The 24,377-nt window shown below is 37.9% G+C and overlaps 1 protein-coding gene and 1 long non-coding RNA gene across 2 annotated transcripts in view; both read right to left on the bottom strand.

Moving 5' to 3' along the window:
- GPC5 (glypican 5) overlaps positions 1 to 16,476 on the bottom strand; it is a 1,030,830-nt gene extending 1,014,354 nt beyond the window's left edge. The window contains exons 1-3 of the mRNA XM_069067362.1: positions 16,379 to 16,476; positions 12,001 to 12,162; positions 11,740 to 11,831 (exon numbers count right to left, since the gene is read on the bottom strand). Of these exons, the coding sequence (XP_068923463.1) occupies positions 11,740 to 11,831; positions 12,001 to 12,162; positions 16,379 to 16,476 (352 nt within the window). The remainder of the gene's footprint in view (positions 1 to 11,739; positions 11,832 to 12,000; positions 12,163 to 16,378) is intronic.
- Positions 16,477 to 20,925: 4,449 nt separating this feature from the next.
- Positions 20,926 to 24,377, bottom strand: part of LOC138145675 (uncharacterized) — an 85,271-nt gene continuing 81,819 nt past the window's right edge. The window contains exon 5 of the long non-coding RNA XR_011164288.1: positions 20,926 to 21,417. This is a non-coding gene — a long non-coding RNA (uncharacterized lncRNA). The remainder of the gene's footprint in view (positions 21,418 to 24,377) is intronic.

Raw genomic sequence — 24,377 nt, 5'->3', positions numbered from 1 at the left:
CCTGGTTGCATGTAAAAACAAATTTTTTTACATTTGTTTTTTAAAACTTTTGAGTTCCAAATTCTCTACATTCTCCCCTCCTCACCCACCCCCACTGGGAGGACAAGCAATTCTATATAGGTTATATGTGTGTAGTTATGTAAAAAATTTCCACAGTAGTCATATTATGAAAGACTGTTTCCCTCCACCCTATATTCTACCCCTCGTTTGTTCTATTTTCTCCTTTGACCTTGTCCCTTTTCAAAAGTGTTTGCTTCTGACTACCCTCTCCCCGAATTTTCCCTCCCTTCTAGCATCCCTACTCTTATCCCTTTCCCCCCTACTTTCCTGTAGGGTAAGATACCTAATTGAGTGGGTATGTTATTCCCTCCTTAAGCCAAATCCAGTGAGAGTAAGGTTGACGCACTTCCTTTCACCTTCTTGCTCTTCTGCTCCATTGTTAACAGCTTTCTCTTGCTTCTTTTATGTGAGAGAATTTACCCTATTAGATCTCTCCCTTTCTCCTTCTCCCAATATATTCCTCTCTCACTTCTAAATTTTATTTTTAGATATTATTCCTTCACATTCAATTCACCCTGTGCCCTCTATGTATACATGTACATACATACATATATCCTATGCATACATATATATGTATATATACATATATGTGTATATACACATATGTATTCCCTTCAACTATCCTCATACTGAGAAAAGTCTCATGAGTTACAAATATAATCTTTCCATGTAGGAATGTAAATAGTTCAAATAAATTCCTTAGGATTTCTCTTTCCTGTTTACTTTTTCATGCTTCTCTTGCTTCTTGTATTTGAAAGAAAAATTTTCTGTTCAGCTGTGGTCTTTTCATCAAAAATGCTTGAAAGTTCTCTATTTTATTGAATATCCAATTTTCCCATGAAGTATTATACTCAGTTTTGCTGGGTAGGTGATTCTTGGTTTTAATCCTAGATTTAGATCCTTTGACCTCCAGTATATCACATTCTTGAAAAAAGATCCCAAAAAGAAAACACCTAGGAATATTATAGCCAAATTCCAGAGTTCCCAGGTCAAGGAGAAAATAGTACAAGCATTCAGAAAAAAACAATTTGAGTATTGTAGAAACACAATCAGGATAACCCTAGATCTTGTAGCTTCTACATTAAGATATCAAAGGACTTGAAATATGATATACTGGATCTAGTTTCCAGATCAGTGGTTTTTCCAATGAGATAGTTCCCATTATCCTCTATTTTTCATTTGTTTGGATCTGTTTTATAGTATCTTGATTTCTATAAAGTCATTAGCTTCCATTTGCTCCAATCTAATTTTGAAGCAATTATTTTCCTCAGTGGCTTTTTGAAATTCCTTTTACATCTGGCCAATTAGGCTTTTTAAGGCATTCTTCTCCTTGTTGGCTTTATGGACCTCTTTTGCCATTTTATTAAAAATTGCTATTTTTTAAGGTGTTATTTTCTTAAGTACTTTTTTGGGTCTCCTTTAGCAGGCTGTTGACTTGTTTTTCATGACTTTCTTGAATCATTCTCATTTCTCTTCCCAATTTTTCCTCTGCTTCTCTTGATTTTCAAAATCCTTCTTGAGCTCCTCCATGGCCTGCAAACATTTCATATTTTTCTTGGAGGCTTTTGATGTAGGAGTTTTGACTTCCTTGTCTTCTTCTGGTTCTATGTTTTGATTGTCTTAGTCACCAAAAAACAATTCTATAGTATGATTGTGCTTCCTCTGCTTGCTCATATTGGCAGCCAATTACTTGACTTTTTTTTTTTTAATAAGCAATTGGGGTTAAGTAATTTGCTCAAGGTTACACGGCCAGTTATTATTTCTGGGTGTGGTGCTGAGTATCTGAGCCCGGATTTGATCCAGGTCATCCCGACACTGGAGCTGGTGCTATTACTCGCTGAGCCACCTGGCCACCCCCAATTACTTGACTTTTGAGCTCTTTGCCACAGTAGAACTCTGCTTCCAAAGTGGAGAGTGCTATGTCACAAATTTTGGGGATTTTGCACAGCTGTTGTCAGACCTTCTTCTAGGCACTTGCCTCAGAACTGTGAGGAGGAATGCCTCTCCACAGCCTCAACAAGCTCTGCTACACCAGCACTCCTCACCCCAAGACCACCACCTAAGACTGTGTCCCAGATCCAAGCAGTGAGGGCAAAGCAAAAGAATCCTGCCTCTGTGCCAGCAAAGAGAGTTCTGCAATTACCCTCTGGTGGACAGTCATTTGTTCCCCACATGATCTGTGGGCCTGGAGTCCAGGAGGCAGCTGCCCCAGCAGCAGCTGCAGGCACCACCACTCTGCTGCCCCAGGGGCAGGGGCCAGACTGAGATCTTCTCTCACCCAGGAACAACAGAGTTTCCCCACTGACCTTTTACTTTCTCTTTTGTGTTTATGGGTTGAGAAGTCTAGAAACTGCCACAGCTGCCAGTGAGTCTATCCCCTGAAGTCTGCTCTGACCAGTCTGTGCTGGTATGGCCCATACAGGACTGTGCCCAGCTCCCAACCCTGTGCAATAGAGTCTTCCTCTTGGCCTGCCAGGCTACCTTCAGTGGGAGATTTGTTTCTCCCTGTCACTTTGTAGGTTCAATAGCCCTAAAATTTGTTTAGAGTCATTTTTTACAGATAGTGGAGGTGGTTGGAGCATGAGCTCAATCAAGTTTCTACTTTTACTCTGCCATATTGGCTCTGCTCCCCCTACTATTTCCCTTTCTTTGCTGTTGGAATGATTGCAATTTTAATTCTTTTGAGATTGTGTCTCTCTGATACATATCGCTGACAAAATATTGATATTAAAAAGGTCTTTGTTTCTAGTAAAAACTTATCATTAAAAAGCCTATGCAATTTCCCAAAAGCAATCTAGCCTGATTGCTTCTTCAATTCTGGATGTAACTCATTGTCTGTTTGAAGTATCTATCCACAATATATATGATCATGGACCAGCTCTATAGGTTGTATACCAAATCAATATCATATCCTGGGCAATGGGTATTCTTCCACTCATTTTTTTCCTGTGTGGACTGCAAGACTAAACTGTTGAGTGGTTATGGATCTCATTTAGGAAGCTCTACAGCATTCTAGGGCTTGATGAAATGGTGATAGTCTGCATTGGTGTCAATTCTTTCATCTACTTCTTATTTTTCAGATTCAACAACTTCCTTAAATAGGTGTAGTTAATTGAATTGTGCTGAATATTTTTATTTTCCTTCTAATTTGGTATTGATTTGGATTTTTTTTCTATATGTTGGTATTTTGATTACATAGAGATAGGCAATTGAAATATGACTCACCTATCAGTAAGCAACTATTTGTTGTTCAAATATAATCAATTTAATTTGGGGATTTTTTTTTACATTCTTTCCAAGTCCAGAAGCTAATGCTGTTTTCCCTAAAAATATAAATATTCATGATGTACAAGGTTTCATTTTGTATAACATACAAACCTTTTTTCTCTTTGCTGCTCTTACTTTTCCATCAACCTTCACCTACCTTACCTTTATATTGAAGTCTGAACATTAAAATATACATGAATTTGAGGATTGTATTAAGTTATTTAGATAACTTCTCTACCTACCCATCCTTTGCAATATATGTTGGCCCCAAAACTGCAATTATTTTCATGGTACTGTTTTTTTCTGCAGTACTTAACATGATTACTAAAGTATGAGATGGCCAAATGTCCCATGAAATGATGTTTCTTGTTGCAATAAAATGAACTCCTGCATTTGCCTCTCTGCAGAAAACATGTTAACTATTCTTCTAATTAGCTGCAACTTCTTTTTGACTTCTGTTTTCATTTATAGCAACAGTATCAAGATGGATATACCTCAGTGACTCCATCAACATGCCTACTCTTTATTCCCTGGACAAAGATTTCACATTTAGAGCATCAATTCAGTAAATCTTTCAGACAATCTAAAAATTCTGTGATTCTTAGCACCCTTTGTACACTTTTCTACTCAATCACTATCACAGAAGAGGTAGAAAGGGGCCACATGAAGTTAAGAAACATTTTGTATTTTTCCTTTGTTGTGTAGCTTGCCATGGCCAAAGATATTCCTGACTCAATGGCTAGTATCCTGGTAATGAACTTGTCCAATACTAAGCACAGCTGTTCCTTGAGAAAGCAAACGATCTCTTGCTAAGAATATTCTCAAATACTTCTGGAATAATAGAACTGTCCAGAGCTTGTACTCTGTTTGCAAAGCAAAGTCCCTCATCACTACAGAGTGATGAGGCATAGGAGTAGGATTTGGTAAAGTGAAAAGCAATTTCAAGGAAAATACTGACTCCTCTAAAATCCCATTCAGGTATGTTATGGTAGCATGGAGCTAATAATCCTGGGTTCTTGAAGGTATCAGTAGAACATAAGCTCTGGTAGGTTCTACCAAGCTAGTATAGGCCCAATAACAGATGCTATACTTGTCATCAAAGGACCAGCTAATTTCAACGAAGCTGATCATTAGACTGATCATAGGGTGATGATTTGTTTCTAACACACCAACTCTGAAAGCCTTTCTGTTGCCCATCCTCTCCAAGAAACGTTGCATTAAACAATGGATGATACAATAAATCTTTCTACTATATGTATCACTGACGATATGAAATCTGTGCTATCCCATATTCCCATATCCATAAAAGCACAAGTCAATGAAGTTCATCATACTGTATACTTACATGGTATTATAGGACATAGAAGAGAGAAAGAGAGCAAGCAATCTGTGAATCTGAGAGTAGAATTAGGGCATAGAGAACTTGAGTTAAGGAAAAAGAGGAAAGAAACATAAGTAATTATTGGAGATGGCTACTACAGAACTCCCAGCCATATGGAAAGTTGAAATTACTCTTTCCAACCAAAAACTAGCACAGGAGCAGGATATAATAGGGACAGGAGACTTCATCTATTCACACATTTGCTAAAAAAAAAAAACCTTTGCTACTGACAAATATTACTAATAGTTTCACCTCTTAGAAAATAAATATGTAGTAGAAACTGCTATACTAGTTAATGCAAACCACAGAAACACTGACTGATAAAGTTAAAATGACAAGTAAACCTCTCTACCTTCAGCCATAAAATTCTGCCTTTACCATTTCTAACCCAACAGATACTTACCACATTACCTCTACTATTCATCTTTAATGCTATGTTCAGTCACTTTTAGAGGCATTAGGCACAGCAGAGCAACTAAAGTCAGAAATGTCAGGTCAGGAAGAGTTATGGTGCAAAAGTGAAAATAAAAAAAAGCTCCATAAGACTCAGGATAGAAAAATTGTGCCCAAAGTTACAGACGAAGATGACTTTTTCTGCCATTTTGACAACCAGGAATAACATCACCTCTCTGGGCTTTGTTGTCTACATTTGTAAAGTGAGAAAATTAGACTAAGTGATCTCTATGGACTCTTCCAAGGTTTATATAATACTATGCTTCAAAAGTACTTGACTAAGTTTTGTTGTGGGTTTGTTTTTTGCTAGGAACTACAGATCAATGGGTTTAACTTCTATCTCTAAAAAAAAATAAAATCAGAGAATTCATTATTAAATAGACTATGCGGAGACCATGAAGGGCAGCACCAATACAGAAGAGTGATCTCAGCTATCCCTGCTAGAATTCTACCATATAGAATTCTACTATAGGTGACTGAGGTATACATAAGCCTTACAGGAGGGTTCCTCACTAGCAGGTATTATCATTTGAGAGAGAGCTGGGGACAGTGGAGAGAGCACTGGGCCTGATATCAAGAAAACCTGAGATAAAATTTGGCCTCAGATACTAGCTGTGTGACCCTGGGCAAGTCACTGAACCTTGTTTGCCTCAGTTAACTCATCTATAAAATGAACTGAAGAAGGAAATGGCTAACCCCTCCAGTATTTTTGCCAAGAAAACCCTAGATGGAGTTGTGAAGAGTCAGGACACAGCTAAAACAACTGAACAACCATCTCACAGGGTGGCTATGAGGATCAAATAAGATAATATTTATAAAGGCACTTAACACAGTATCTGGTATGCAGTAGTAACTTTACAAATTTATGATTAATTCTGGTCATTTTCTAAGCTTTGTGAATGATGTGCTTTTAAGTGGCGATGGTAACAACACACTGAAGGAGGTCAAACAAGAAGCTGACAGAAAAGCAGGTCATTTGACCTTGGCATCAAATGAAAAATTCTGACACCAGGATTACATAAAAACCTTTAGTAAAAGGGCCTACCCTCTGCTTTGACGTGGGTCTAAAACTATGTCACATAAAATACAGATTCTGGAAAGTGTCAGAGAAGGCTGTGTTCAGAATATCTCTATATAACTATGCAGCAAGCACTAACATTATCAATGGTTCTGAATACCATCCAATTGCAAATGTCATGAGGTATATTTCTTATAGAAGTAGTTGGACCCTATCCAGTTTTAGGTGCTACTGCACAGAATTAATTTTATAACCTTATCCATTAATGCAATTAATTTTTATAACTTTTGAAACTATAGACAGTTTGGATTTTCTATCCATTCATTCCCTGCCTCTTTTGTTCCCATTCTAAGACCTATTATTAAGTACTTGGTACAAAGAAACATGTATAAGCAGGTTATCATTATTCATACCACTACCATATCACCTTGTTCTCCCTGAGAATTGAGCAACAGGTGTCATTAATTATACAAACATAAGATGCTATAAATTCTAAAATTCCAATTCAAAAAGCATTTTTATTACCTACAATATCTGTGAAGACTGAAAAGTATTCTCCAGGGCACAAAGCTGGGGTCCTGTCATTAGACATGAATCCTCAACCACCTAAATTCAACAGTTTCTTTGTTTTTACAGGGAATTAGAATTCAGGAAAGTTTAAAATATTTAGATTTGAGAATTATTTGTGTAGAAAGAATGCTTAAGCCCAGGGGTACAGATGAGATTTCCAAGGGAGAAAATAAAGAGAAGAGGGCCTACAACAGTCCTACAAAATATTCACAAAAAAGGTAGAGGAGAAAGATGATGACCAAGTGAGAGTCTGAGAAGGATTCATCAAACTGGGAGTAGAAAAAAATCAAAAGAGCACCGTATAAAGCCAAGGAGAAAGAGACTACTTACCTTACCTTTAACTGTAGCCATCCTACTACAGAAACCCCTAAATTACCCTACACCTAACAGAACTGGTCTCCAGGAAAAGAATATCACAGACTAGGGAACTTATTATTTCTTTTAGTTAACAAAGGATATTCAAAACCTGCTCCTCTCTTCTGGTAGTTTATTGATAAAACACAAATTCAATTCATAGGTGAATTGAATAAAACTGTATTAATCACTCAGTATAAGGAAGGTTTTCAGCTAGGCACTTAAGAGCAAAAGATATAAGAAGAAAATCATTTCCCTTACCCCTAAAGGTGTATCTTCCGATGGATAAAGAAGCAGAAATATACTCTAAATTTTTAAAACATGAATAAAGAGAGCTAATCTAGATATTTTTAAACATTTTTCTAGCAATTTTTTTGTACATGAGATTGCATCCAAATTAAGAGACTGATATTGTTGAATGAAAGACTTTTTTACATGTTTAAAAGAAAACAGTTTTGGTTTTTTGGGATTACAAGAGTTGAATAAGCATTGTTTTTGTATTTTCCTATATATGGCAAAAGGCTGAAAGGCACTTGGAAAACAGAAAAATAGGTTTAAATCCTGACTTTGATACACACTGGCCCTGGGACCATGGAAGTCACAATGTCCCAGTCAATTCTCTAAGACCCTAAGTTAATAGATGCACACTAGTGAATCAGAGGCCTGAAACACAGAGACACACACAAGACTTTTAAGGATTAATAACTCCAATAAACTCTTTACTCTGTTGTTGTTCAGTCATTTCAGTCGTGTCTAACTCTCTGTGACCCCATTTGGAATATTCTTGGTAAAGATACTGAGTGATTTGCCATTTCTGAGTTCTCCAGCTCATTTTACAAATTAGCAAACTGAGGCAAACAAGGCTAAGTGGCTTGCCCAGGGTGACAAAGTTAGTGTTTGTGACCATATTTGAACTCAGAAAGAAGAGTCTTCCTGACTCCAGGCCTAGCCCTTTGCCACCTAGCTGCTCCTGATACTCATATATTACATACCAAATGGTATCTATATATCCTTCAGATCATAGCTAGCACACATAAAAATGTCTTCATATATTTTTCTACATACTTCAAATGTACCATTAGTTTTTGCAGATTTCTTTTCCCTCACAGTCTCCTCCTCTTTGATTTTTTTTAAAAGCATTAATAGTTAACATGTAAACAATTTAATCATGACGGTATCTCACACCACCCCTACAACAAAAAGAGAAGGAAGCCTAAATTCCTGTAAGAAACTTTTGGTAACTGATTCTTTCTAGAAATAGTAAATAGAATAGCAAAGGGCACCTTGACTACTTCTTCAAGACCTGAAATCAAAATGAGGCATTCAGATCTGCTGTTCTAATCACGTTCACACTTCGCTACTTTCTACAGGGGATTTTAGCAACAACATACACTTAAAAGATCAAAGCCAGGAAATAGAAAGGAATACTACCAACAGGCCCATGCCATTCTAGTGATTTCAGTCTTTCTAATAGATACCATTGATATACATTGCCTTCACACATAAGGCAAATGTATTGAGTAAATAAACACAACCTTTGAAGCATACCTAATTTATTTAATACCTTTCTGCAATGACAGGAAGACTTTATAAGAGAAAGGCATTATACTACCTGTACATATCAATTATAAATCAGTCTTAACTTTGTAACTCTTCCGCACCCCCTGCTGTCTGATCACTGGATGGGCATTTTGATTCAGGATAGCTCAAAAATTAACCATTGGTGAGTAAGAAGAAATTTAAGAATTGAAGATGTACATATTTCTAAGTAAAGAGGAAAAATCTAAGAATTATTTAATTTAAACTGTTTTTTAAAAAAGAGAATAAGGGCCCATGCTTACCATTCAGAGCTACTATATACCAGGCAAATTCACATTTGCAAAGAAAATGATGGCTGCTAGTAGGTGGGAAGGGGGATAACAGACTGGTTTCAAAATATATTTATGGTGAGTAAATATGAACAGACTTCCTAAAAGAAATACGAATAAATGCTTTCAAATCAAACTAAATAAAATACTGTAGTAAAATGGGTTACATATAAAGATAATGATGAAGAAAAGGATTTTTTTTTGTAGGGTAGTAATTAAAATTGATCATTTGCTTTTGAGACTAGGGAAAATGATAACCGTATTTCTTTTGCTTTTTTGCCATATCATCCATCAGAATTATGTCTCAAATAATTTCATACATCTATGGCTTTGTGTTACACGATTTTAATTCAGCACAGTACTCTCATGAGAATTCATCTGTAAGGCAAATGCCAAGAGGAGTTTAGCATTTCTTTTAATCATAACCATATCGCTCTTTAACATCCATTAGTCCTAAGAAGAGTGAAGTGGCACTTTGCCCAGCTAGCTAAGTGAGTGCTACTATGCTTCTTTTTCACCTTAACTCAAAGCTAAATGAGTCAGTTATATAGAAATGGAACATAGCAATATATGAAAAGGAAAGTTGCTGCACTACCAGCATGGCCTCATGGAAATTTTCTGTAACTTTAGAAATTAAGGAATGATTATTATTCAGGTGATAACACCACAAATTTTGGTATTTCACATGCATTTCATGGGCCAGCATGCAAAGGAACTCACAACTGAAATAACATTCCCTCTACTGCAGAGTATCAGTTCTCCCTTTGTTACTGTTCAGTTAAGTCTGACTCTTCATGATCCCATTTGGGGTTTTCTTGACAAAGATACTGGAGTGATTTGCGATTTCCTTCTCCAGCTCATTTTATAGATGAGGAAACTGAGGCAAACACAGTTAAGTAGCTTGCCCAAGGTCACCCACAAAAGACCAAACATAGATGTTTCAAGTAACAGCTACATTACAGCTCTTAGCTCCTCTTCTGCATTATTCAAAAGAACACTCAGGTGATTTTCAGAACTTAACCCTCAAATTTTTTGTGGTTCACAAGAAGGTCAAAGTGTTGGGAGGAATCAAGGGTTGAAAGACCAATATATAATGGTCACCACTCCACAAGCACCCTACCTGTGGCCACCATGATATTAAAAAAAAAAACTATTAGTGTTGCAAGTTTACTTTAGCTATTGTACCTTTGAGTTTATTGACAACTAAGAGAAAAATGAAGAAAAATAATTATAGGAAGAATACTAATTTTAAGACATGAAAACTGAAAAGAGGCAATAAAGAATGGTGTTGGAAGCTGGGGCTAGTAGAAAGGAGGAGCAGTTAGGGATTCCTGAACTTGACAGGTGGTCCTGGGAAAGTCATCTAAATGAACTTGACTTGGTCTCTGTGTCCCCAAATGACCTAGTTTGCTTTCAAGGCTACAATGCATCACAAGCCCAAGATGACAGTAATCAAACATCAGCTAGTCTACATAAGCAAAATAAACTCAAGGTCACAGGTATCCACTGTTAACTCATTAGAAAATTCCAGCAGAAATTAATTTTTAGATTTGAGGCATTTGTCTAATGGTCCCCTACTCAATACCGCCTTCTCTTTTTATTTTGATCTTTTAGAAATAGCCAAAGGAGTGCGTGGTCTATCTAAATGCCAGGACCTTGTTCTTCACACTACCAATAAGACCTGCTGCACTGGTATTTCTACGCCACGTAGGAATGACCCCCACACAACATAAACCTGAAAACAGAAGGTCTTCACACTAAGTATGATCGAAGTTGACAGTAGTCTTGGGTTTAATCCTCTCACTTCCTCCGCCTAAAATAGTTCACCTGCTCCATATGGAATAGTCTACTCTCCTATTCTCTTCTCTGGATGCACCACACGCTAAAAACTCACCTTCAAAAACTACTCGGTAGCTTCCAGAGTTAGCAGGGTGTCACTGTGGGTTTAAACAAAGAATACAACTCCCCAAGTGGGGCAACTAGCAATCCAGGACCAGTGTCTTTCCACTGACTTGAATATGGGTCCAAATTTCGGATTATGCCAATTGTACTTAACCCCTTCCCTTCCAAGATTCCTCAGAGCAGGGAAGGGGTTGTCGTGATTTAAATATTTAAGTTTGAGAGAGAATGAATCCCATTCTCTTTTTAAAACAGAAAACACCAAAAGACTGTCCCCTGCCTGTGAGACACTAAAAGGATGCAGGGAGGGGAACGAAAGCGAAATTCCACCTCAATTCTAACCAAGACGCCTGTCCAACGGGGCGCACAGGGTAGAGACGCTCTGGCTCCCGTGCTTTCCTCCCGCCAGTCGCCTATCGATTGATGATCCGCTGCGTTAGTGCAGCCAAGCCACGGTTCCCGTGTACTCAGAATCAGAGCCCGGAACAACCACCTAGCAGGCACAAGTGCAGCGGTAGCCTAGGTGCAGGGAGCAAAAGGATACGTATCACGTCCCGGAGGCTATCTGAGCACCTGGCACGTTGGACACTGGCCCAGGGCTGCTGCTCACAAACCCAGGCAGAGCTTTACGAGGGTTTCCAAATTCGGGCACCTACATCAGTCCCCTTCCTAAAAAGCGCCTGTTACAGGGAGGAGGGGAGGGAAGGGGTGCTGTGTTGAGCGGCTGCAGAGGCAGTCCTTGGGACGCCTCTCGACCCGCAGCCAAATCTTCTTTCTTCCCCGCCAGCTCCAGCTGCGTCCACAACCCTAAACTGCTCTACTCCTGCACGGTGAGGCTCCTCACCATCACGCCCAACCTCGCGCCTTACCTGCCCGAGGGGTTTCCGGCAGCCCTTTGACAAGTCCCAGATGCCGCAACTGGAAAAGTTTCCGAACTTCTTCGCAGGTCTGCAAATCGCCGCTTCTCGCACCCGGGAAAAGGACCAAAAGGATGAGGACAAAGTCCAAACGCAAGCCAGGTCCTCCTTCCATCGCGATTCCAGCAACAGGAGCAGGAACCCAGGCACCCCGGCTTTTCCCAGCAAAAGGACACTATCCCCCACTGCCCTCCTCAGACTCACTTGCCTTACCTCTCCCAGTGCAGCCTTCGAAAAACACGTCTAGGGTGGGACAAAGTGTAATCCGAGAATCTTTGCTGAGGAAACTCGTGCACTGGTGATTTCACCTGAGAGCCCTTTGCTTCGCTGGGATGGCTGCTGAGGCCGAAGCAGCCTGCTGGGATTCTATCAGGTCTTTACCATACAGCAGTAGGGAGTTTGCATTTATTTGCTTGGGGGCTGGGAGAGTATTTGTGGTCACCGCTGCTGCGGTAGCCGCAGCAGCCAGAGCTTCAGCACCTCCACTCTCTCAGAGCCAGTGGCTCAGCTTCCAGCTGCAAACCTGAAACTCCGGCCCGCCTACTTCGGAGTGAAAAACCCCGCCCTCTTCCCCCCTCCCCTGCCCAGCTTCCCCAGCCTCAAGATATTGTTCAGGATCTAAGCCCACCCCTGTGTGTGACATCATAGCATGTCTGGCCAGAGCTGGCCCCTTCTCCCCGCCCCAAGCTCAGGGAGAGCCTCAAAGAGGAGCCTCACTGTGAAAACAAATGAAGAAAAAGGATGTTATAGAAAAGATCTGCAAAAGAGAGACTCCTAAAAAGATAATCAGACACGACTCCTGGGACGAAGAGATTTTTCATTTATCAAGATTGTTGTTCCATTGGAATTCTGTTCAAGTTGTAGGACCTTGCTAGCGATTTTTAAAATCCTGTATATTATAAATGTTTATATTTGGGTGGATGAGAATCCACTTTTTTTAAAGTACTCACTGCTATTCTAATAGGAATTTTTTTTAATCTTTCTTTGAAGTGAATAGTATTTGAATGAAGATGTAACAAAACAGTACTGAATTGGAAGGAAAAAACCAGGATTCTAATCCCAGTCCTGGGATTAGACACATTCCCTGTATGACTTTGAGCATGTTAACTCTTTAAGGTTCAGTTTTTTCAACTGTAAAATAAGGAAGTTGGATTAGAAAACCTGTCTACAATCCCAGCATTAATAATAATAATAATAATAATATGGTATTCTGAAAGGCTTCCGAAGTGGCAACAATTAATTTTACCCATTTTTTCAACCAACATTTAATAACCATTTACTATGTACAGTATTATGTGCTAGGCACTGGGGAACAACACAAAGACTAACAAAACTCTGTGCCTTCTAAAAGCTTGCAGCTTAATATAAATGATGGCATGAACACAAATATTATAGTAAATATAATACTAATTTTAAAAAAGGAATCAGCGTAATGATTAGTTCAAGAGCTTCTGACAATTACTTGCTGTGTGACTATGGGCAAGTCCTTCATCTCTTATTTTCCCACACAATTCTTTAAAACTAAAACTTGCAGAATGATTTAAGGGAATCACATCTATAATTGTATAAAATACTTTGATATCAGATTAGGAAGATTGGGGGGGGGGTGGAGGGAAGGGAAGCAGCTTCCATGGTATAACTGATATTTAAACTTAGCCTCAAAGGATAACTACATCAACAGAAGAAACTAGAAGTCTGGAATCATATCTTGAGTTGGAAGAGACCTTAGAAGTCATTTTACATATGAGGAATCCAAAGTCCAAAGAAGTTCAAATACTTAGGGTCACACAGAGCCAAGAGTCTAAACTAGATCTTACAAAATTGAACACTGGGCAACTCTAACTAGGAGATGACCTAAGGTTACTCCCAAGGAGGAAAACATTCTGTTATTTCTTTCCTATTATTAGCCTCAATGAAGCTTGCCCACTTGCCCCCTTGCCTCCATGCCTTTTCAAAGACTTTTTCCCATGTTTGGAATGTATTCCCCTTTAACTGCCATGTAGGATATTTAGCTTCTTTCAAAGCATTGTAGAAAGTGCCACCTCCTACAAAAGGTCTTTGTCAACCCCCTCCCCACACTTCTTGGCTTTCTCATTTTTTGGAAGTTGAATTTGCATAGACTTTCTATTTACTCATCTGAATATGTACTGTAGCCCCCAGTAGAAGGTAAGCACTTTGGGAGTAAATGACTATTTCATTTTTTTGTCTTTTTATACCATCACTGAGCAGTGTGTCTGGTTCTAGTAGGTACTTAATAAATGTTTGTTGAATTAAATTGTCATCCTCAAATTATCCATAATTATCAGATTTTACTTTGAATCCTGGCAAGAATATTTCAACCTGTGACTCTTATTTTTTCGAAGAGAATATAATTGAGGAAAGAGTACCACAAGGAAGAGATACACAGCCCATGTAGCTATTTACTCAGTATGAAAGATAGTAATATTATTAAAGTATTCAAAATGTGTATGTATATATAAAATAACCTATAGTGTATAGACATATATATCATATATGTATGTATTTATATATGTATGTGTGCATCTACACACATATAGATATGGGGGGGGGTGATAGTATGACATAATGCTCACAGCTGCACTAAGAGTCAGGAAAGACATGAGTTCAAGTACTGCCCCTCCTATACGCTAGCTGTATATCCATGGACAAGTCACTGAAGCTCTCATTGCCCCAGACAATTCTCTAAGATCATAAAGTAGAGATGCAGAGGTTGTTTTCACACTGGAAAGTCCAATGATGAAATCACCAGTCCAAACTCCTGTGATAGTAATGGCAATTAAAGATTCCCCTGTATTGGCTTGGTTTTCAAATTGATTGTGTTAAAACCCAGAGTTTGTTAATCCCACCTGTGGGATGGGCTTGTTGATGTGAAAAGAAAGTCCTGAATTGGGAGGAGCTGGTGACGTAGATTTGGAGACACAAGAGAGAGGCAGAAGATCTTTTTTGGTAGCAGCACCTCGTGGAGAGAAGAGAGACTAAGAGAATTGCTGGTGGCCGCTTTGAACTGCCCTGGACTTTTGAGACCTGCCCCCTGAGCTGCCAAGGACTGAGGAGACATGGCTGTTTTGCTGGTACTTTGTCTGTCTGTTTTGATGTTATTTTGCCAGATTTGTCCACTGGTGAAAGACTGTCCTTTTGTTGAAGAAGTCCTGGAACCTGGCTGTTCGCTAAGAAGCCCTGAGACTGTCCTGCAGACAGAGAGTGAATACTGTCCACTGGTGAGGGACAGTACTGTTGTTGCAGGGGTCTGGAGACTGTCCTGCAGACAGAGTGAATACTGTCCACTGGTGAGGGACAGTGCTGTTGTTGCAGGGGTCTGGGAGCCTTTCTGTTGGTTCAGAAGCCCTGAAGAAGGATTTTCTTGTTGTATGTTTACAGAAATCCTGAGAGAGGGCTTTGCTAATGTGTTCAGGGGTTCTAGGACTGTTCTACAGACAGAGGATAAATTCATGAAGGGACTGGCAATGTATCTTATGGCCTTGCTAAGCCTTGTCTCCCCAGGAACTAAGATTGCTGAGAACTTGCCTCGTGTCAAGATGAAGAAAAGACCTCCATTTGGGTATTAAGTGCTGTGTTTAAACTTGATGTAACTCTGGGGTAGATTCAATTGTGATCCAGGGGTGGGGAACTTTTGACCTTTTTGTGTTCTATGGTTGAGCAAATGAATGTATTTTACTTATGTTTGGAAACTAATCTCCATTTGAGAAGAGGGGCTTTGTGGTGGACTTAATTAAGGTATAGCCTAGGGGTGGAGAAGTATTTAGAACAGAGACTTTGTAATTGATTGAAAGATTGGAAGGTCCTGGGGTGGGGTAGTACTTGGAGATTATTTAATCACACTTAGTAAATGCTGTATTTGGAATGATGTCATGTTTTGATCTTCTCTGTTCTTGGTTTGTCACTAAATAAAATAGAGAGCACCTATGCTGGTATGTTGAACCTGGGAAGTTGCCTTTGCTTGGTATTACATTACAACTCCTCAAAAAAAATTACTTCTATAGAGCAGATCAAAATATCCAAAGATTTATGTTATTCGTTGCATAAACATATATATAAGACATAAGCTTCTCTTCATTCAGCACCACCTGAAGTTAACACTAATGGGGGTAAAATATCATTGTTTAAAAGCACAATGTAAAATGTAAAAAATGCATACCACTTAAAGGGAATTTGAGTTTCAAAAGGTCACTAGCCCAAGCTCGGAATCTTGCCAGGGAACACAGATTAATATCTTTACCTCTTTCTAAAGTGCCCTGGGACTTGTAATGACCACAGGTGGAAGGGATATTGGTTTTGCATTCAATATCAAAGACAGCGCTTCTGACATCAGTAGCAGCACATGTTTATAAGCTATTCCAGAGCAATAGTTGGAATGTACATCTCCAGAGAGAACAATAATGCTTTTTCAGTTATTGACATCAATTTGTCGACTTGAACGCTTGAATCCTCTTATCTCCATCAGCCCAGTTTGAAAGGGAAGATGCAGAAACACCATTGTAAAATCAAATTACTGGCCTCATATCACCCACCAGAAATAACCTTACTAAAAGCACCCTAACTCCCCATATACCTTGCACAGACACCATCCAATGCAAGGACCCAAAGAGATCTGAGCATAAGAAGAAGTAAACAAGAGAAAGTTACAACAACATTTTTATGAATAAACATATTTTATCACTTTTAAATTATGTTTATAAGTTTTTATCCAAATAATTTTACTTACTATTATTCTTTCAAAATTAATGTAACACTAATTAAGACTTTCCTCTACTCTTTGTTTTTTTCAAGATTTTCTCTACACAAAAGAATTAATTAGTCATATCCCAAAAGTAATTTTAAGGAAAAATCTATGAGCATAAACAGATTATTAAAGATAATAATCCAAATTTATGTCATGCTTTAAGATTTGCAAAGCATTTTATTTGCAATAATAATTTTAAATAGGTCATACAAGTATCATTACACCCCTGTTTTAGAGATGAAAAAATGAGGCTCTAAAGGATTAAATGGAAAACCCATGACCACATTGCTATGGGTGTCTGAGGCAGGATCCAAATTCAAGTGGCCTGATCCTGGATCCAACACTCTAGTCACTATACTAGTCTCCCTGTAGGCAGAATAATGCTAAGAGTGTGCCAGCTCAGAGAAATGAGTAAATCAAGCAAAATATGCTTTCTTGAGCACCAACTAGGTTCAAGGCACTGTTAGGCACTGTATTGGGTGTAAAAAAGAGTTCTGTGGGTCCTACCATCAGGGAATTGATAATATGACTGACAAAACAAGTTATTAGTTTAAAAATTCAAATGTAAATAAATAAGTTGGTTTTTTTAACTTTTTTTTAATTTTGCTTTTTGGAGGGCAGTTGGGGTTAAGTGACTTGCGCAAAGTCACACGACTAGTTTTTGTGTTAAGTGTCTGAGGCCACATTTGAACTCAAGTCCTTCCTGACTCCAGAGCCAGTGCTCTATTCACTGTGCCACCTAGCTGCCCCTACAAGTTATTTTTTAACGTTGCAAAACAATCATATAGTCATGGATTCAGTATTAAACTTGTTTTACATTTAAAAATATGTGGGAACAGGGAAACTACATTATATTGTAAGTTCCTTGAGGTCAGGGACTTTCTTTTGCTTTGTTTTTTTGTATCCCCAGAATTTAGCACAGTGCCTGACACATAGCTGGATCTTAACAAATGTTTAATGACTGTCAGACTGGATGTAAAAACAAAGGTGTTCCATTAAACTTATTTTTTAAAATTCATTGAAGAATCAAATCATTTTTTAAAATTTTACAAAAGCAATTATGTAGATATGGACTCAGAAATAAAATCAAAAGCCAAAGGAAAGAATGAACCTTAAAACTAATTCTGTGGTGAAAATAATCATGCCTTCATTTTTTGCATACCTAATGGCATTTTTAAATAAAGATTTTTCTAAAATTGAGGCACACAAATACTACTAGTATCTTAAAGTGCACCCCTTTAGCTTCATTGATAATACTGAATACTGAATTTAACAAAAGACTAAGATTCAAGATGGAAGAGACTTTTGAGATTATCTAAACCAGCAACCTCATTTTAGAGATGAGGAAACAAGTTCCAGAAGTCATGACTGTCCTAAAGTCCCTAGGAGGATAATAAAGATTGAAACCTAGGTCCTCTTACTCCAAGCCTTGCTCTCATTCTATTTTTTTTACTCTGCTTGTAAATACAGTAATGCGGTGTTGTTCTGGGGAGGCAAGAATCTATTAACTAAATAATCTATAGCACCTGGGCAAAGATAATCACTAGTTGGTTTCAGAAGAATAACACACACACACACACACACACACACACACACATACATACCCTTGGTTCCATTTTTTTTTTTAGTGAGATATTCAAGGATACCTTTTATACAGCTGGCCAGTAGTAGCTGGGAAGAGACAAGACTTTTGCCTCCTGATGCATAGATTTTTAAGGTTCCCCAAGACTTGTCTGGTCAACACTGTGAAGCAGAGGAAACATACGAATGGGAAGAACACGACCTAAGTGGGCTCTGTCCTTTCAGATTTTCTTCTGTGGTGCTATGTTCCCATGCTTCTCTGTCTTTTCTTTGGACTTTTCAGAATTTTAATTGGTGAGAAGATAAAGAGCTATCTCTGCTTCTCACTTTTAGATCTTCACTTTGAAATTTTTTATTGGCCATGACCTTGCATGTGGGATGCCTCTTTGGCAAAATGTGCTTTTTAAAGGAATGTATCATGCAAAGTAAAAGGTTTATAGGGGTATTTTATCTACTGGTAAATGTATATTTCCTTTTTAGGGGGGGAAGGGAGAGATGGGGAATCTTCCAAGGAGGTTTGCCTTTGAAGTTGCATCAGACATAGCAAAGCTTTCTCAAATTGCAAGGTAGAGTGGGCTACTTATATAAGCAAATGTATATTGAAAGTCTAAAGGGGATTTCTTGAATGAGGGTATTCCCCTATTGATGAAGATAAAGCTAGCTAAATTTCTTGTGACTCAGGAACAATCTAACAGTTACCCTCTGGGCTTTAAATAGCTACCCTAATTCATGTTACTTATTTTATTTCCTAAGTGTTTTTAGAGAGTATGGAATTTATTATCTGCAAAGGATTTCCTCCTACCCAATGTTTATATGTAATATGTATCCTTTAAATTGGGGCAGTTAGGTGGCACATTGGATAGAGTTACAGGCCTGAAGACAGGGAGACTCATCTTCTTGAGTTCAAATCTGGACTCAGACACTTACTAGCTATGTGACCCTGGGCAAGTCACTTAACCCTGTGTGCCTCAGTTTCCTCATCTGTAAAATGAGCTGAAGAAAAAAAATGGCAAACCACTCCAATATCTTTGCCAAGAAAACCTCTGATTAGGATCATGAAGATTCAGATACAACTTAAATGACCTGTGTTTACTTCCCTAATAAAATATGAGCTCCATGAGGTCAGGGTCAGTGTCACTTTTGTATTTATATCTTCACTGACCGGCACATAATAGGCCCTGAATAAAGGTCTGTGGATTGAGTGATTGACTGATTTAAAGAGACATTTTTTAGAAGTGGTGAGCAAATTGGTATAACTGGGAAAATTTCTAGACATGATTTCAGCCTGATTCCCCAGTATTCAATTCCAGCACTAACTTATTATCCATCTGCAAGACTTGTCAAAGCTATATTATATACATATATATTTATATTTATATCATATATATTCATGTAATAATTTGATGGACTACTTGTACAGCTTTTTGTCTAGCATGGATGGTTAGAGGAATCACTTTTCTGGTTATTAGAGGTTTCACTGAGGCCTTTGAGACAATAGTATATGCAGACATCAAGGATACCTTTTTTTAAAAGCACAAAAAGAATAGCTTTTGCAGGCAATTTGATTCAGCAGACTCCATTCTCCTGCGCAGGGACCCTTCATTCTGATTGGAGAAAATGGAGATACACAACTCCTCCTAGATCCGTCATTTATGTAAGGCATCCAGGCTAATTGTCTCATCAGTTCCCACCCTACTGCACTCCTTCATGTATCTTCTCTCCTATGTCCCATGTCACCTTCCCAAACTCAACTACACCATCCCTGAGTCTTTTCAGCTCCGTTTTGTTTGTTATCTTCTCCCATTAGACTGTAAACTCCTTGAGGGTAGACATAAGTATGAGATGCAGTTGTGATTATTGTTCATTTTTAAGGAAGCATATGACTTAGAGCAAAATACAGCCATGAAAATTTTCAGACAAATCATCTCTCACACATACTTAAAATTATGCAAGACTCTGAGAAATGCCCCTACCACTATAGTGATTACTTTTTTCAAGTTTCCTCTAAGTACTAATGTTAAGTTTAAATAAAAAGATAGGAGCTCACCAAAGTATCTCCTGTTGTCCTGAAAAGTATCCTGAACAAGGTTCTAAAACATTAGAGTTTTCTAAAGAGGTACAGTTTGCAAATGACATACCAATTGCATGGAGCCTAAGAAAATAATAGAGCCTCTTTAGTGAAATCTAGAGGCATTGCTTAAAGGGAAGAAAGTTTTATGATAATACTTTATTGCCTACATTTACCAAAATGTATTTAAAATATTGTTATTTATAGCAATTGTCATAGACTTACCAAAATTCCTAGTTTTAAAATTGTACACTTTCTCAACAAAAGTAATTTAGAATTCTATAACAATGCAATAGGGTGTTTGTTTCCCCTAAATCCAGTCAATTTTGTCATTTTGGACCATTTTTGTCAAGTTAGTAAGTGTGAAGTGATTATTATGATTTTTAACTTGCAAAAAAGAGGAACAGTAAAAACCCAATACTCGAAAGTCCAAATCTCCAAAAGTCACACATGTTGAATCAAGAAATTAACAAAGAGTTAAAAATATAAGATTCCATTTTTGTCTTTATTTGCAACACACATACATTACCTGAATATGGTCTTTGCAATAAAATGCTAAGATTCATTAATCTTGTATGATATTTACTCATTAAGTTATAGCAAGTGAGATAAAGGGAAGGTTGTCAGTGGTTCAAGTTTTTTTATTTTTTTATTAATAGTTAATTAATAGTTTTTACTAATAGTTAAATCATTCTCTTTTCAAATATAAATTATTGTTATTATATTAATCCTTTAAATATTAATATAAAACTCAAAAGATATTGGTAAATTTAAGGAAGGTGATAATGTTATTCAGGGCAAGGAGATAGCTTAGGGAATGGTTTCTTCAACTTTTAGTTCAAGAACTAATTTTTCAGGAAGGAAGCCAACTTAAACTGATTTGTAATTACACATTCTCTATTTTAAAAGGTAAATGACAAGAAATCAAGCAAGCATCAAGAATTTATTCAAGAAAACAACTGCATGATACTTCATCAGAACAGAACAGAATTACCTCTGTGTCACAAATATCACTTTCCTCATTTGTAAAATGAGGAGTTTGACTAAAAAAATGACCTCTCTGGTCCCTTCCAACTCTAAAATTCTATGATTTTCTAAAATTGAAAACATATTACTTTTTTTTTGGTCACAAAAAGTAACCAAAATTTACCTCCATTTCTGAGACTGAGATTAAGAAATGTTCACTGAGTTGTCCAAGGTCACAGGCAAGGAGGAAACTCTGAAAAAGAAGAAAAAAACAACTCAGTCACTCCTCCCTCAGTATAATGAGCACTTGGAGTTAAATATGGAGACCAATTATCATCAACTTTTCAAAATGCAAAGTATAAAGACTCTACTAATGATTAAGCCTTATAATTGATAATTATCCTTGATTAATGAAAAGGAAGTACTTCCAGAAGCTCCTCACATTATGTGCTATTGCCATAATTGATCTTTAATTGTTTTATCTAAAGATTACTTTTATCATCTGTTTCATCTTTGCTATTTATTCATAAGATCTGTATACAAGTCCTAATAATAACTATCTCTAGATGTGATATTACTTTACCAAAGTAGTTGTAATGTGATTAACAATCAGTCCAATTCGCCTTATTTGCTTACAATCAACCCACTTTCCCAGGCAAAGAGGAGTCTCTGTTTGACCATTCCTGAACTTTCTTCTTTGGCTAGGATTCTATGACAGGACTCATGCTAGAGAAGGGGAGGAAAGAACAATTTTCTGTCCACATGAACCAACTCTGAGCATGTCAAGTTTACAGAAGAACCATCTCTCTACCCCCAGGATGAAAAGTGTTCATAGGCCTCTCCTAATTTGGATAACTCTTTTGTTGTTCTTCTTAATTAATGTTCTATTTCTCTCCTTCCGCTGCCAAGCTTCTCATTAACCCATGATACACTCACTGCCTTCATTTCTTCACCACTAACTTCCTCCTTAACCCCCAGTCAATAGGCTCAAGGATGCATTACTGGAAAAGCTTATTTGAAAGTCATAGATGAATTTTTCATTTAAAAAATCTAATGGTCTTTTCTCTCTTCCCATTCTCCTTAACCACTTTGCTACATTTGACACTATTAACCACTCTCCCCCTCTTGAAACTCTCTGTTGTCTTGGCTATCAGGACTGTATACTAATCTGGTTTCCTCCTTTTCTAGCCTTCTATCCCTCTTCTGCTGGTTCCTCTTCCTCCTCTTGAATCCTAATTATGAACATTATTCAAAGTTCAATCTTCAACATTCTGATCTTCTTTACCTACATGCTTTTGGAATAGGAATGTGCTATGAATTTGGAATGCAGAGATGGCCCAGTTTGTTGCTGTTGCTTTAGGACTTAGAGGTTGTCAACAAGGCAAATAAGTCAGTGACACTAAAAAGTTTAGAGCTTTATAATAGTTACAATTTAATTCACACAAGGTAATGAAACCAAAAATCAGATACTCAGGGGCAGGCAGGGTTAATCAACAATAGCTGTTGTTGAGGGTCATTCCAGATACACCTGGGGAGAGAGAGAATCCAAGATACAACCAGGCTACTGTAGTAGGAACAATGAGCTCAATAAGCAATGATGATGCTATATAAGTCACTCTCTAGACATGGCACACTTGGGTTCTTCATCCTCCACATAACAGGGTAGCTTCAAAATATAGGTGAGGGCAATGGGGTTATAGAGAGTAGTGGGGCCTCTAGCAAGCACATCTGACTAGTTTTCCTCCACAGATATCACAGGCAGGGAGACACTGGCAATTACTTATAAAGATTCTACTGTGAACATTTTAAACATTTTTAACGTATCTGCAATAAAAGCAATGGACATTTCATAGTAAAATATCTACCAAACCATTTTCATTGATCTTAGAAATTCCCGGATAGTAAAGAAGTTGCTTTGAATCTAGGGGTTCTAGGTAACTCACATTTCAGGGAAGGAAGGAAGGAAGGAAGGAAGGAAGGAAGGAAGGAAGGAAGGAAGGAAGGAAGGAAGGGAGGGAGGGAGGGAAAGAAGGAAAAAAGTAAAGGAATGAAGGAAAGGAAGGGAGAGAGGAAGATCTTATTAAACATTTACTGTGTACCAGGTACTATGCTAAATGCTTTAAAAATATAATCTCATTTTACCCTCACAACAACCCCAAGAGGTAAGTGTTATTATTTCCTCTATTTCACAGATGAGGAAACTGAGGCAAGCAGAGGTTAAATGACTTGCCTAAGTCATGCAACTAATAAGTGTCTAAAACCAGATTTGAACTTGCGTTTTCCTAATCCAGGCCAATCCTTCTAGCTGCTTTTGAACAGACAATAGAGGAAAGACAGTACATGATAGTTCAAAATTCATTTTTGACTGATGAATCTCAAAGGACTGGTTACCAGGCAAGGGCTCAAGAGATTCTTCTCTGAAATAAGGACATGGAGTCAGAAGAAAATAGATGTTCCTATGGTAGATATTTTTCTTGATCTCACCTGTGCTGTCACAGACAAGGTCTTCAACTGTTTCTTTCCTTAGCCACCTGATCTACATGGTACAGGACAAGTATGCTCAGTAACAAATCCCTACAGAAGTAAAACCTATTACCTCCATGCTGCCTTGATGTACATGTCTTTTTGAGTGAGGCATCCCTCTCCTACAACCATGTCTCTTTCTTCATTGATACATCCTCTCTCAGTCCTACAAGTCAAAAGCTCTGTTTCCCAGAGAGAAGATGGGGCAATCTGAGTGAGATGGGTGTAACATATGTAAATGTGAATTAATTGTTATTATTATGAGGAAGAACTGGATATGCTGATCTTGCTCCCTGATTTCTCATTCCAGTCCTGTCCATCTCATAATTTATCTCCAACTTTCTGGTAAACATGGATATCCTACCATCAATTCCTCTATCATTGTCAGTGATCATTCCCCATTCCCCATGCTTGAAACCTCAGTCATTTTTCTTCTTTTTTTTTTTTGGAGGGGGGAAAGCAGGGCAATTGGGGTTAAGTGATTTGCCCAAGGTCACGTGGCTAGTAAGTGTTAAGTGTCTGAGGTCAGATTTGAACTCAGGTCCTCCTGACTCCAGGGCCAGTGCTCTATTCACTATGCCACCTAGCCAAGATAATCTGCCTCAATTGCATGATTTTAAATAATGCTATCATACAGATGACTTCCTAATCCTTGTTTCTAAGCCTGACATTTCTCTTCAGCGTCAGATC

This window comes from Petaurus breviceps, unplaced genomic scaffold, assembly GCF_028583685.1.
Source record: "Petaurus breviceps papuanus isolate PSGF00001 unplaced genomic scaffold, PetGlider_PUasm1.0 90743, whole genome shotgun sequence".
NCBI lineage: Eukaryota > Metazoa > Chordata > Mammalia > Diprotodontia > Petauridae > Petaurus > Petaurus breviceps.
The sequence above is the reverse complement of the archived record's forward strand: the minus strand, read 5'-3'. Positions and strand labels throughout refer to the sequence as shown.